Source organism: Petaurus breviceps, unplaced genomic scaffold (genome assembly GCF_028583685.1).
Source record: "Petaurus breviceps papuanus isolate PSGF00001 unplaced genomic scaffold, PetGlider_PUasm1.0 400, whole genome shotgun sequence".
Classification (NCBI taxonomy): Eukaryota; Metazoa; Chordata; class Mammalia; order Diprotodontia; family Petauridae; genus Petaurus; species Petaurus breviceps.
The window spans coordinates 1324201-1339634 of record NW_027186316.1 but is presented as its reverse complement, the minus strand read 5'-3'; the positions used below and the strand labels follow the sequence as shown (position 1 = coordinate 1339634).

The 15434-nt window shown below is 45.0% G+C and overlaps 1 protein-coding gene across 2 annotated transcripts in view; it reads left to right on the top strand.

The window, feature by feature from the left end:
* The first annotated feature begins 6185 nt into the window (after positions 1 to 6185).
* The window catches only part of LOC138170978 (heat shock factor protein 3-like), a 62025-nt gene continuing 52776 nt past the window's right edge, over positions 6186 to 15434 (top strand). For both annotated transcript variants that reach the window (XM_069100400.1, XM_069100399.1), the window contains exon 1: positions 6186 to 6434. In XM_069100400.1, the coding sequence (XP_068956501.1) occupies positions 6339 to 6434 (96 nt within the window). In that variant the 5' untranslated portion in view covers positions 6186 to 6338. The remainder of the gene's footprint in view (positions 6435 to 15434) is intronic.

Below are 15434 nucleotides of genomic sequence, written 5' to 3'. Positions count from 1 at the left end.
TAAACATATTTTCACATTAGTCATGTTGTAAAGAAGAATTAGAACTAATAGAAGGAACCACAAGAAAAAAGAAACAAAACAAAACAACAAAAGAAAAGAAGAGCAAATAGAATTCAGACTCCTTAGTTCTTTCTCTGGATGTGGATAGCATTTTCCATCATGAGTGTTTTGGAATTATCTTAGATCCTTGCACTGCTGAGAAGAGTTAAGTCTATCAAAGTTAGTCATCACACAATGTGGCTGTTACTGTGTACGATGTTCTCCTGGTTCTGCTCATTTCACTCAGCATCAGTTCATGTGAATCTTTCCAGGTTTTTCTGAAGTCTGTCTGCTCATAATTTCTTACAGTACAATAGTGTTCCATTACATTCATATATCACAACTTGTTCAGTCATTCCCTAATTGATGGGCATCCCCTCAATTTCCAATTCTTGGCCACCACAGAAAGAAAAATAAATATAAATATTTATATGCTATAAATATTTTTTGTACATGTAGGTCCTTTTCCAGTTTTTATGATCTCTTTGGGGTACAGACCTAAAGGTGGTATTGCTAGGTCAAAGATACCCTTTTTTATTTTTATACATTATTATTTATACATTATTTAAAGGGCGCATTTTTATATCCCTTTGGGCATAGTTTCAAATTGCTCTCCAGAATGGTTGGATCAGTTCACAACTCCACCAACAATGCATTAGTGTTCCAATTTTCCCACATTTTCTCTAACATTTATCATTTTCCTGTTTTGTCATGTTAGCCAATCTGATAGGTATGATGTGGTACCTCAGAGTTGTTTTAATTTGCATTTCTCTAGTCAATAGTGATTTAGAATATCTTTCCATATGACTATAGATAGCTTTAATTTCTCCCTCTGAAAACTGCCTGTTCATAACCTATGATCATTTCTCAACTGGGGAATAACTTGTATTCTTACCAATCCAACTCATTTTTCCATATATTTTAGAAATGAGGCCTTTATCAGAGACACTGGCTGCAAAAATTGTTTCCCATCTTTCTGCTCCCCTTCTAATTTTGGTGGAATTGGCTATGGTTATGCAAAATTTTTCAATTTAATGTAATCAAAATCATCCATTTTGCATTTCATTATATTCTCTATCTCTTATTTGGTCATAAATTCTTCCCTTCTTCATAGATCTGACAGCTAAACTAATCCTTGCTCTCCTAGCTTGCTTATAGTATCAGTCTTTATGTCTAAACCATCTATCCATTTTGGCTTTATTTTGGTATAGGGTATAAAATGTTGTTCTGTGCCTAGTTTCTGCCATTCTATTTTCCAGTTTTCCCAGCAGTTTTTGTTAAATAGTGAGTTCTTATCCCAGAAGTTGGAGTCTTTGGATTTATCAAATAGTAGATGACTATAGTCATTGACTGCTGTGTCTTGCATACCTAACCTCTTCCACTTATCCACCACTCTATTTCTTAGTCAATACCGAATAGTTTTGATGATTGCTGCTTTATAATACAATTTAAGATCTAGTACAGCTAGGTCACCTTTCCTTGCATTTCCTTTCATTAATTCCCTTGATATTCTGGACAGACCTTGCCAGGACATTCATGTACCACAATTTGTTTAGCCATCCCCTTGTTGACTGGCATTGACTTTGCTTTTTATTCTTTGCTACTACAGAAAGTTCTGCTATGAATATTTTAGTGAATAGAGCATCTTCCTTGAAGCTTTTGGCATCCTGCGGGGTATATGCCTAGTGATTGGGGCTCATGAATGTCCTGGAATAGTGTTGCACCATGAGAATGGATAGAATGGATCATTTTAGAGGAAACTGGCAAGGTCTGTCTCTATGGCAAAGTAAGCAGAACAAGGACAAGTCTGTACAATGATAACAACATGAGAGAGGAAAAACGATTTTGGGAGACTTTCTAATGTCAGAGGAAACTAAGAACCAAAGATGTTAAATGACTTGTTTAAAGTCACACAGCCAGTAAGAGGCAGAGCCAGTATTTTTCCTTAGGTGCTCTGATTCCAAATCCAACATTCTTCACACCATACCATACTCAGGCAGCCTCTGTCCTCATGGACCTTACAGTCTAGGGAAGGGATGATGCCAACACACGGTGCTATTTCAAACATGATTGCATGAGAAGTACATCTGCAAAGTTCAAATCAAATACTGCCTGAGGTCATTGGTGCCAGTGGGGATCAGAGCGGGATCCCAGGACAAGGGGGCATTGAAGTCAGGATGTGAAGACCAGATAAGAACAATCTCAATCAATATTTATTAAATGCCTAATATGTACCAGGCCCTGTGCTAAGCTTTGAGTATACAAAGAGGCAAAAAGGCAGTTGCTGCCCTCAAGGAGCTTACAGTCTCATATGGGACTGTACATGCAAATGTATATACATACATGTATATACAAAGCAAGCCAGGATAAACAGGAAATGATGAACAGAAGAAAGGCACTGTAATTCAGCAGGGTTGGGAAAGGCTTCCTGTAGAAAGTGGGACTTAAAGGAACTCAGGGAGGTCAGTAATCAGTGGAGGAGGGAGACTATCCCAGGCCTGGGAGATAGCTAGTGAGAATGCCCAGAGCTGAGAGATGGAGGGTCTTGTTCATGGAACGACCAGAAGGCCAGAGTCACTGGGTTCAGAGTATGGGGTGGGGAGTAAGGGTAAGAAGCCTGGAAAGGTAGGAGGGGCTAGGTGAAGAAGGGCTTTGAGAGCCAAACAGAGGATTTGGTATTTGCTCTTGGAGGCAATAGGGAGCCATTGGTGTTTATTGAATGAGTGAGTGAGTGTGTGTGTGTGTGTGTGTGTGTGTGTGTGTGTGTGTGTGTGATTGGACCTACATTTTAGGAAAATCACTTTAGTGGCTGAATGAGGGATAGACTAGAGTGGGGAGAGACATGGAAGGCAGACCCCCCCCCAGTAGCCATTTCAGTAGTCCAAGTATAAGATGATGGGGACCTGCACCAGGGTGGTGGCTGTATCAGAGGAAAGAAGGGGGTGTATTAAAGAGAAATTACAAATGTGAAATTGCCAAGCTTTGACAACAGATTGGATCTGAGGGATGAGAGAGAATGAAGCATCCAGGATGATTCCTGGGTCTGGGAGAATGGTGGCACCCTCTACAGTAATAGGGAATTCAAAATGTAAAGAGGGGAGGGAAGGCATTATCCTTTGTTCTTGAAGAGGACCATGATATCAGGAAGGTGATGCCATGATTTGCACATGAATTGGATTTAAGTGATGGAGGGCTGTTCAAGGCCACCAGCCTCACTTTCTCCTCCAGAGCCATGTGGGTCCAGTGGCCAGATAACAATCAGGTTGACTGGAGATGGCCCAAGATGCAAGGGGAGACCTTGACCTTTTAAGCTAAGGTCTTTAACAGGTGTCAGTTTGACTGAGGCAAAGCACATTCAGTGATTAAGGCTTGATAAGAAATAAGGCAGATAATGGCTTCTTTTACCTATTCAAAAAAAATCAGTCTTGGAGGGGAAAACTGGGGTTTCTGGCCCAAAACAGAAATAGTTGCTATTAAAATTCACTGGGCCCAAACAATGACCAAGAAGAGCTTGACCTGGGACCTACTGTTGACCAATCTGTTCTTGCCCTCAAGTAACTTTCATTCTAACGTGGAATGTAACTTGTACATAGAAGGTGCCTACCATAAGGGGAAGGCATTAATGGCTGGGGACAGGGTGTGGTTGGAAAAGGTCTCCTGAAGAATGAGGTATTAGAGACAACTCTAGGAGCTGAGAATTTAATTGGGGCATAAGACACTTAGGGAAACAGCTAACCCAAAATGGAACAGGGTCACTGCAAAGGAGAGATACAAAGAAAATGCTGTAATAAATTTTCTAAGGGAGGAAGGACTAACAATTAGGGGGTGGGAGAGAAGATGAGGGAAAAGTTCACTTCGAGGTGGCCCTTGAAGGAAGAGCTGGATTTCAAGATGCAGAAAGAATTTGGGGGCTTCTGGACACAGGGGAATGAGCTGAGGTGGGAGAAGACCTAGCAAGATCTCCAGGAGATCTAAGGAAGAAACACAAATATACAATATAGCTCTGTTCCCAGTGGTCAGAGAGATATGGCAAAGGAGAGGCCTTGGAAAATGTGAAGATATGTGATGGTGATGGGGGGAGGTTTGCCACTGAGGGTAGGAAGGCAGGATGTGTTAGATAAAGGGAGATATTGGAGGAAACTCCTTGGTCATTCGGATCAGGAGATGGGAGCAGCCACAGCCTTATCCTCCCCCAATACAAGCAAGCAAGGCAGTCCCTACTTCAAAGGACATGTATTCTAATATAGGAAGAGAATACACAGAGAGGAGTGCTGACCTTTTTCCCCTGAACAAGGTAAATGATATATGTCTGACTGATTAAAGTAAGCTTGTTAACCCATTTTGAGTTGCTTTCCTTTATCAAAGCAGATCCAAGAACCTGTGAGCAGCCACCCTGGGGACGCTTGGGGTGCTTGTTGTTACAACATGCTAGCTATTATATTGTTACCAGAGACAGCTAGGTGGCTCAGTAGAGAAAGCCCTGGGCCTGGAATCAGGATGGATCTGAGTTCAAATCCAGCCTCAGATACTTCCTAGCTGTGTGACCCTGGGCCAGTCACTTAGCCTCTTTTTGCTTTAACCCACTGGAGAAGGAAATGGCAAACCATTCCAGTATCTTTGCCAAGAAAACCTCATAGTATGATAGAACCTATAGGGGTCAAAGGTAGGACTTGGATCCAGATCCTTTTAGTTCTAATGGCAGTCCTGCATCCATTCCTTAAGTTGGGCTGCTTCAAAGGATGGTCTCCAGCGCCCTCAGTCTGTAATCTACAACCTTCCACTTGACACTGCCTTTCTAATGCTGCCCACATCCTGTGGAAGGTTTTGTCTTCACAGCTAGGCCAGGGGGGCTCCTTCCCCTTCCACCCTCCAAGGCCAAGCCTGGCTAGATCCAGACACTGGTAAAGCCTAGAACTACATTAACCAAATCAGTCAATGGATCAAATGCCTACTATGTACCAGGCACAATCCTATGGGGGAGACAGCCTGCAAACAAATCCAAAACCAACTATATACAAGATGAATAGGAAATAATGACCAGAGGGAAAGCACTAGAATTCCACGGGGTTGGGGAAGGTTTCCTGTAGCAGAAGAGATTTTAGTTGGGATTTGAAGGAAGTCAGGGAGGCAGGGAAACAGAGCATTCCAAGGTAGGGGGGGAGGAGGGACAACCGTTGCTAAGGCACAGAAAGGGGGATGGAGTGTCCTGAGAGATGAACGGTAAAGTTAGAAGACCATTCATAAGTTCTAAAGACCCTCTAGCTTGAACATTTTATGTTTTGAGGGACATATCCTTTCTCTAGGATTATTCTACCCCTTTATGAAAAGAGGGGGCTTAGGCCAGATCAAAGGTCCCCAACCTGCAGTATGTATGGAGTACATAGAGGGTAGGAGAAGTTTGTCAAGTAGTATGGGAATATTTGGTAAATCACTGTACTATTCTATGTTAATTATGTCAACGAACATTGGATTAAGCACCTACTATGTACAGATCTGTATTTATTTCTTCTGTGCATATGCACGGTAAGCTCTGAACTTTATTTCATCTAGGGTACTCTGAGTTTTATGGAAACCAAAGCAAAGGGGGAGTGGGCTGGAAAAGATGGGGAATCTGTGGATTACAATGATGATCTCTAGGTCTCCGTAGCCTGTCTTCTATGGACCTTTTATCATAATAGATTTGGAATCAGAGGTCCTACATTCAAAATCTAGTACAACCTGTGTGACCTTGATCAAGTCCTTTCAGCTCTAAGGCCCTCAGTTCTTTCCTCTGCAAACTAGGGCATTTAGTCGAGGGGGGTCTCTAAAGTCCCCCGGCCGCTCGCAGTCTCTAAGACAGGCTCGCCCCAGCTCGCACAGCTAAAATTCATATTCAAAGTCCCATCTGGGGGTTGCTAAACCCACCAAGGGGTTAACTCACTTCTGGTCAAGAGTGATGGTTTCGGGTTGGACCCCTCGGATCTCACCAAAGCCAAGGGCAAGGGCATTCCCTCCCCTCCCCCCCGCTCCCCTCCTTTCCCTTCCCCTCCCCTCTTGTGCATCTTGCCCTTTCCAGGCCACCCCCGACCCCAAACGCGTGCCTCGAGGTCACGTGTGCCCCGGCCCCAGCAGTGACGTGAGCGGCCCTGCCGCCAATCCGAGCTCCGCTTCGGGCTCGGGGCCCCGCCCCCCCGGCCATGGGGCGGGGTGGGCGGCTGGCCTGCCCGGGACAGCCTGGGGTGTCTTAGCCAGTGGTCGGAGTGTAGCTTTGGACTGCGGTGTGTCTGCTCCTGCCTCGTCCGGGTCCGGTTTTCCGTGTCATGGAGGGGGCTTCAGCGGCGGTGCCCGGCTTCCTGGCCAAGCTCTGGGTTCTGGTCGACGACTCGAACACCGACGACGTGATCGGCTGGAGCCGGGTAAGGGCCGGGGTGGCTGCGCGTGCGCAACGAGCGGGTCAGGGCGCGGGTCCGGGACAGGACTCGTCCCGGTGTCCGAGCGCAGCGCTGCTGGACGTGTCTCCGGCCGGGGTGCGTGGGGAGGGGGCCGCGCTCCGGAGCCCCGGGCTACGCATTCGCCCCTCCTGCTGCCGGCTCCCCTTGGCTCCTTGCCTCCCCTGCTCCCCACGGGGGCGCCTCCGTTTGGGGGCGTTCCCCTCGTGCTGTCCAAGGTGCCCAAAGTCGCCCAGGGGGGTCCCCGGGGATCTCTGCGCTCAAGTTTGCAGGGGTGGGTGGCCCTTGTGCCATTGATTTTATAGTGTGGGGCTCCTGCCCCAAAGAACCTGGAGATCTTTGGGGGGGGGGGGGGGTCTACTCCTGTCCCAAAGATCTGCCGGGCAAGAGAGTTAGTGATACTTTGCCTTGGGTTACTCCTACCCTAAGAAGTTTTTACAGGACTAGAGAACTTTTTTTTTGGGGGGGGGGTGACTCTTGCCCCGAGGAACTTGCAGGATGGGAGAGTGGGGGGGTGTTCTTCCCCCAAGGAGTTTTTCAAAGCGGGAGAGGTTTTTGTTTGGGGAGGTTTACTCTTGCACTAAGGAGTTTGCAAGATGGGAGTGTTGGGGGGTGGGTGCTAACTACTCCTAGGAGTTTTGCAGAACTTGAGATTTTTGGAGGCTACTCTTGCTTCTAGGTGTTTGCGGGACTGGAGTTGGGGTGCTGTTCTCCCCCCCCCCCCCGAGAGTTTTTCAAAGCGAGGGCGTGGGGGGTGGGGAGCTACTCTTCCCGCAAGGAGTTTGCAGGAATGGAGTTTGGGGAAGCTATTAATAGTTCGGCGGGGAGGCGGATTACGCTTTCCTTAAGAAGTTTGCAGGACGGGAGAATTGAGGGGCTACTCTTGCCCCAGCGGCTTTGCAGGACAAGAGAATTGGGAAGGTCCTATTCCAAAGGGTTTTCCTAGAGCGAGATTGCTTGGGGTTGGGGGGGCGCTTACTCTTGCCAAATAAAGTTTACAGAACCGGGGAGTTGCCAGGGGGGGGGACTACTCATATCCCAAGGAGTTTTACAAGGAGGGATTTGGGGGTAGCTACTATTCCCCCAATAAGTTTGCAGGACAGGAGAATTGGGAAGCTACTTCTCCGGGGAATTTTGCAGAGTTCTTTTGGAGATGGGGGAAAACTACTTTACCCCCAGAGAGTTTATAGTATGGCACAATTGGAGAGGGGCTACTCTTTCCCCAAGGAGTGCAGGGCGGGAGAGTTTGGGGACTACTGCCCTCAAGGAATTTGCAGGGCAGAAGTATCTGTGGGGGCTACTCACGCCCCCCCAAAAGTTTTGAGGTGGCTCCTGGAGTCAGGAGTTTGGGGGTATCTATTATCTGCAAAATTTCTAGGGATGGAGAGTTTGCAAGAGGGCTATTCCTGCTGGAAAGAATGGGGGGGCTAGTTTGGGGGAGCCACTAAGTTTTAAAAGTTAGAGTTTTCAAGAAGGCTACCCCTCCTGCAAAGGAGGGGGGGGAGTGGGGCGGCAGCTGTACTTACCTGGGAGGATTTTGCATAAATTATCCCTCCCAGCCCCCTTGCCCTTCTGATGCCCCTATCTTCCTCGAAGACTCTGCTCAGGGGACCCCTCCTTAATTGCCTGTGTGACCTTGCTAAGTCACTTTTACATCCCTGTACCTCAGTTTCCCCCTCTGTAAAATGAGAAAGTTGGATTAGATTTAGATGACCTCTGAGGTCCCTTTAGTTCTAGACCTCAGATGCTAAATGTGACCTTGGCTAAGTCCCTTCACTTCCCTGAGCCTCAGTTTCCCCATCTGTAAAAGACTTTACTAAGTGGTCTATGAGATCCTTTCCAGCTCTAGAGCTAGGATGCTATGGGAATCCTCTCCTCAGCCCTCCAGCCATTACGAATATTTCTCTTCAGATTGCTTCATACATATTTACCTATCTCTGTATAGATTGTATTTTTCCAATAGACTATAAGCTGTATGAGGGCAGGGACTGTTTTCTCCCCATTGGAACTGAACAACTTCTAGCCATAGTAAGAATTGAATACAAGTTTGTGAAATTGAATTTGAAGGATTTCAGATGTCCTCCTGCCCAGCCTGATGCTTCATAGATAACTCTTCCCCCCAGCCCAAAGTAAGCTCTCTGAGGGCAGGGATTGTTTTGGTTGTTGCTTTTTGTCCCCAAACTTTGAACCTCTTAATAAAGGCTTGTTGAATGAAGTTTGTTGACTGATCAGCGAGCTCCCCTCCCGTTTGCCAAGTTTATTTAGCACCGTGCCTGGCATAGTGACTGCCTTTGAACTCAATTACCCCCCCCCCCCCAGGTAGACATCAAGTTCTGCTTGGGGACATTGCTATGCTAATCTTGCTGCCATTTTCTTTCCAGAGCTTATGTCTGCCTCTTAGGGTTCTCTCCCCAGGGCCAAGCACAAGTCTGATCTTTTGAAATATTTGAAGACACTTATTCCCTCCTCTTCCTGCTCCCCCAATGAGACTGCTCTTCTACACCATGAGACTTGGGCTCATTCTGCAGAAATCCCTCACCCGCCTGCCCCCCCCAGGGGCTCTTTGGAATCTCTGCTTACTGCGGAACTGGAGAATTCTAGAGCTAGAAAGGGCCGCAGAAGGCTTCTCTCATTCTTATCTCTTCTTCAGATACCTCTGACTAGTGAGGCAGCTTTCTCAGCTTGTGATCGACAAGCCTCCAGGTTGGCCTGGGCCTCAGAAACTGCCCAGCCCAACCCAGCCCAGCTCAGCCCTTGTATGGGCAGGAATTAGGCCCCTTCTTCAGGCTTAACCACTCTCAAGTGCCAGGTGGCCAGCTTGGGCACACACAAATGAAGACGCTTGGTGATCAATAATCACCCCTTCTGAGCAGTCTGTTTATTTAGTGTTGAACTCTGGTTCAGACTCTTTCTATGTTTGTCTGCCTGTCTGGATGTCAGTTGACATCAGAATGGATTTTAACATTTACTAAGCCCCTATTAAGTGTAGCGGATTTGGGGCAACTGAGAGAGGTGACAAAAATAACCATTTGGAGGTTCTGTTTAGAAAGGGCAGAACTTCTAGAGTTCAAAAGGCTAGGTTCGAATCCTCGCTTGGTTACAGATCAGCTGTGTGCCAGTGGGTCCATCCCCAGCTCTAGACCTGGGCTTCTCAGCCCAGCTGGCCTCAGTGGAGCAGTACAGAAGGCTACATCTTGGCGGGACCCTTTTCCAGAGATCAGACAGGCTGCTTCATTCAGCAGTTAAGACAGTAATGAAAGCTGCTATTTCTCTGGACCTTTAAAATCTCCTAGCCCCATTTTGCACAACCTTTTCCACAGGAAGAAACTGAGGCCCTGGGGTGTGGGGCAGGGACTTGACCAAGGTCATACACCTCACTAGAGTTCAAGCCCAGGCTGGCTCCAAGTCCAGTGTTCCTCCCACTACACAAAACGTTGTCATTTTAACCCTTTTCTAACTTTTGCTCCTCAGACCTTTGTACCAATTGATTAGCCCAATTCTCAAAACTTAGGAGAATGACCTCAGATAGCAAAATTTACTAAGTTTTTCTACAGCATAATTTTTAAAAGTCATAGATTGGCATAGAATTAGAGGAGACTTTTACCATAGAGCATGGAACATTGCAGCTAGACTGGTCCTAGAGATAAGCCAGTCTAACCCCTTCATTTTACAGAGGAGGAAACTGAGGCCTAGAGTACAGAGAAGATTTGCTTAAGGTCTTGCTAGGGAGTGGGTGGCAAAAGTAGAACTTCTACTCAAATCACAACAATGTATTGGTCCAAGCACACTGGCTATGAGAGTACCAAAACAGATGCCTCATTTGGGGATAATCTATCAAGAATTTCTTTCATGCTGGTGCTTCAAAAACCCCCAGGTGTTAAGTCATTCTAAGCCCCAAGGGGCCTGCATGGTTAAATTTGCATGTGTTAACCAACACATGTATGATTGCTTTGGGAAACTCTTAGCCCAAGAAAGGGGCAAGAATCCACCCACATAGTTCTGGAGAGCCAAGCCAGAGGTAGGGCAGGGAGTGCTGTAATGTGAGAGCTGGGCCTCAGAGCAAGAGGATACTGAAGCCAGCTGCTTGGGTACCACCAGATGGCTCGCCCAGCCAGCTGCAATTCCTCTCAGAATCCTCTAGCAAACTTGAAAGCCCAGCCTAAGAAACATCTTCTTCCTGAAGCCATTTGTGATCTCTCCCAGCTGTTGGTACCTCCCCAGACAGAATTTCATGGGGATCAATGTCAAGTCTTCCCCTTGGAGTCCAAAAAATCAACTTCACCCCTCCCCTGCCCCCTCATACCTTGTCTGATTTTCCACACACTTGTGGGTGTACGTGTCTCCTGCAAGAAGAGCGGGCACTCTGCATTTTGTCCTGATGTCCCCAGTGCCCAGCACAGTTCCAGGCACAGAGAAGAATGTACTTAGTAAATATTTGGTTGAATCACAACTGGTAGCTGCTCCCCCCCCCCATTTTATTGCTCAATGGCACAGTAGCCTTGTGCTGGCTTAAACATATATACTCATTGGCCTTTACTGTGAGTTGCCCAGAAGGATCACAGAACCCCAGCTCCCTCCCTCATCCTACAGCTTTGAATAGTGATGTACTGAGGTCACAGGTAGAGGGGGGGAGGGCAAAGTGGAGATTTGAACCCATGCTCAAATGTCCTCCCTGTGTCTCTCTGTTGCCTGCTGAGCTATTGGAGACTTCTCCATGGGTGTGGGTATTGTGTGTGCCAAACAGTCTCCCTCCCCGCTCCAGGAGGCACACAGACCAAGCCTCATGCTTATTACCATGCTACACACAAACCATTTCCTTTTGGGGTTTATGCCAGAATGGCTCCCCTGTCCACAAATACTGTGTTATAACCCTGCTGGTGTTTTCCTAGTTACCGTCAGGGCACACACATGCTAGGCCACTGTGGAACACCATCTAAAAATGTCTGACATTCCATAAGTTAGAATCGCTCCTTGTTCTTGGCAAGGGGAGGGGATGAAGGCAGAGGCTGAAAAAAATAGTATTTATTTGTAGGAGAAAAACCATGTTCTTTCTGCCTTGTCAGTTAATGAAATTAACTCTAGAATAAATCCAAGTATTGAAGAGTAAAATGAATAGCAAATCAAATCAGGGCCATTCATATCAGTCCAATTTTGTCACTCCATTAATTCCACCAAATTATGTTTCTGTCTCGTACTCAAGTCCTCCCCCCGTGCCTGAGCCTCTGGGTGGCTAAGCCAGTAAAACATGGGCCCTGTTGGTCAGGGCCTGCTGACCTGGAGCCTGCAGGGAAGGGCCCGTGGAGCTGTGGCCCCGTTCAGAGAGGCTTGTTAATCCCAAGGGTGGCCATCAGGTGGGGAATTTTGTTTTCAGCCTCAGCCACTCGAGAAGTCTGAAATCCCAGATCTGTGAATTGAAGTAAGGCTATAAAACTCTGGAACAACCTTTGTCTTATTCTCTTTTTCAAAAAATGTTTTTTTTTATCATGAACTTAATAAACATCAACATCTTAATATACAGGGGCAGCTAGGCAGTGAATAGAGCACCGGCCCTGGAGTCAGGAGGACCTGAGTTCAAGTCCAACCTCAGACACTTAACACAAAAACTAGCCGTGTGACCTTGGGCAAGTCACTTAACCCCAATTGCCCTCCAAAAAGCAAAAAAAAAAAGCATTTTAATATACAAAGGACAAAATCCAGTGTTGTACATGAAGCTGAACCTCCCTTCTGTCCAGGCTGGTGTTTTTCTACATTAAATGTAACATGGTGGTAACAAAATTGAATGACTTCCTGAAGACCTTTTCTTCTTAAAATGCTCTTTGGGCCCTCTTTGGCATCCTTCTGCCACCCTCCATCTCCTTCCAACAATAATAGCTAACATATCTCTAGCCTTTTAAGGTTTGCACAGCATTTTACACATGTCCTTATTCTCATTTGGTTCTCACAACAAATGGGAGCTCTCTTGTAGCAAGTAAATTCCTTCCATCAGAGTGAATTGACAGCGGCTCCAGCCAGGAAGCAGGCTCCTTCTTCAGACATCTGAGGTTGGGCTTGGCCATCACATTGATTGGCCTTCTTGAGTCTTTCCAAGTCGCTGTTCAGTAAATACCAGAGACTGAGTTAGCAGTAGCTGGGGGTGGGGGGTGGGGGTGCTGATAGCCCGGGAGAATGATATGCTTTTTTTCTATGGCCTGCCTTAAAGTTCATTAATGGGTCCCTCCACCCATCTTCCGGAGCCTGAACTGGAAGGTCCCAGGAGAGTCCTGAAGGGGATCCATCAGTAGATTTTAATAAAGCTTATCTGCAAATAACCGATTAACAAAGCTTAAACACCAGGGTTGTAGGTTAGGTTTTTTTTTAACCTAGTAGACATTTCTATTTGTTTTGAGATGAAAATATTACCTGGCAAAGCACAGGTGGTCCCAGAAGGAGAAGAAAGGGCCAAGAATGACAAAGGAACATCCACAGTTAGCTTTCACCTAGCGTATTACCTACATGTGTTTCTGGCACCAACGTTCCTGGCCCTGCCAAATGTGTCAACATCAGAGACACATCTGGTTAGATCATTGGAAATGACATTGAAGAGGGAGTATTGGCATCATCTTTGCCACTGCCCACTTTGGACCATGCGTTCTTTCTGACTTGCAGTCATACTGTTCCCTAGACATCGTCACATCTCCCCCCTACCCCCCCATATTCTGTTTGTATCCCCAGCGCATTGTATACAGCAAGCATTTAATAAATGCTGTCATTTAAATGGTGCTTCTGGTTCTTCTCACTTCACTATACATTAGTTCCCGTGAGTCTTGCCACGGTTCTCTAAATTTGTCCTTTTATCATTTCTTAATGACACCTTTTTCCATTCAGTTCAGAGAACACAGTGTGTTTAGCCATTCACCGAATGGTGAGCACCCACCCACTCTATACAACATAAGGGCCGCTGTTCTTATTCTGCCCTACACGGAGCCTTTCACTTCTGTCTTTGACCTCTCTGGGGCTTATGCTTAGTAATGGTATTGCTGGGTCAAAGGGTATGCAGAGCTCAGTGACTTTTTGCAGAAAGAGCCAAATGGCTTTCCAGAATGGTCAGACCAGCAGGGCATGTTTGAGCCTATTCTCACTTAGCCCCTCCCAGCCATTTGATCATCCTTCCCAATCTCATAGGTGTGAAGGAGGGACCCTCAGAAGTGTTTTCATTTGCATTTGTCATTTGGAGCATCTTTTAATGTCCTATTGATTGCAGTTCTTTTAAAAATGGCCTGCTCATAATCCTTTAACCTATTTGTATCAATTCCTTATGTATCTTGAATAGCAAACATTTATTAGAGAGATTTACTTCAAAGATTTTGTTAACCAGTTAGCTGTTTCCTTTCAAATTATAACTGTGTTGATTTTTTTTGGTGTAAAACTTTTTCAATTTTATGTAATCAAAACTCTCCATTTTACCTTTTCTGTTCATCTCATTCCATTGTTTAATTACCATATCCATAATTGTGAAAAATATCTCCTTCCCTTCCCATCTAATTTGTTTATAATGCGAGAGGCTTTTCTAGAATGGCAGCATTGTGTGTCAAGGACAGAGAGCCAGCCTCAAAGTAAAGAAATTCTGGGTTTAGGTCCTACCTCTAACCAACCCATCCTGGCTGTGTGACTCTGGGCCAAGTCAGTTAGCCCTTTGAGCTCTAGGCATCTCCCTTAGACTTTAAAGTAAGCCACACCAATGAAATCAGAAGTTTGCTTCATAACTCTTAAAGAGCTTTTCTGTTTAAATCATGTATTCATTTGAAGTTTATAGTGGTATATGGTAGAAGGGTTTGGTCTAAACCTAATGTCTTTCAGACTACTTTCTAGTTCGTCCAGTAATTATTTTGTGGAATAGGAAGGGGTCCTTATGGCTGTAACTGGTGTATTTTGTGTTTATTGAACACTGTGCTACTGTGTTCGATTGTCACTAGGTATAGTCTAGGTTCTATGTGCCTAATCTGTTCCATTGACACATTTTTCTATTATTTGGTCAATACCAAATTATTTTGACAATTACTGCTTTGCGCTGCCAGGTCTCCATTGTTCCTTTTTTCATTTCTCCATTGAGATTATTGACTTTTTCCTCCAGATGAATTTTATGGTTATTTCATCTACTTTTCTGAGTTGTAAGACACTGGCACTCCTCAGTGTAGAACCAGATTACAATGGATTCAAGAAAATATTTAACAAAAAATAAGTAAAAATACAATAAAACACAAATAACATTACATTTTTAAACTAAGTTCACATGTAGTCCATAGGGATTCCCATGGACAGTTTACTGACCCCATTTTTCTTTGAGTTTGACACCATTGACTAATTCTGTAAATTATTGTCTTAGCATGACTATTAACAATTAACATCCCTTAATTTTTTGTCTTTGGTTTTAAAGTAATTTTTACTGATGTTTTTTATATCTCCTACATTTTCAAATTAAATTAAATTTTCTTATTCTGAATTTAAACACCAAATAAACCTTGAGCATTTCCATATACCTAGTAGAACATAGGAGGATTGTATATGAAACAGTGAAACTCTATTTCACCCCTCCTACTTTAAAATATATATGATAAATTCCACACATTACTTTCCAAACTGTTTTGTTTGTGTTTCCTTCTGAACTTCCTTCTTTTCTGTGTATATGTTAAAAAAATGTTTCAGTGACTTTTTTTTTTTGGCATCACTATTGCTAACCTCCTTCCCCCCAATAAAAACTTAGTGAATAAAACAAGTAATCCCTTGTAACAAATAAGCCTAGTTAAGCAACACAAATCCATCAGAGGCCATGTCCAAAAATGTGTTCCCCTTGCGACACCCTACACCCTGAGTCCATGGCCTCTCTGTCACAAGGTAAAGGACATGCTTCATTAGCATCAGAGAAGGGGGATGTCATGGCATTAATCAGCTCTCAAAGTTGTTTTTGTTTACAGCGTTGTCCTTGTACAA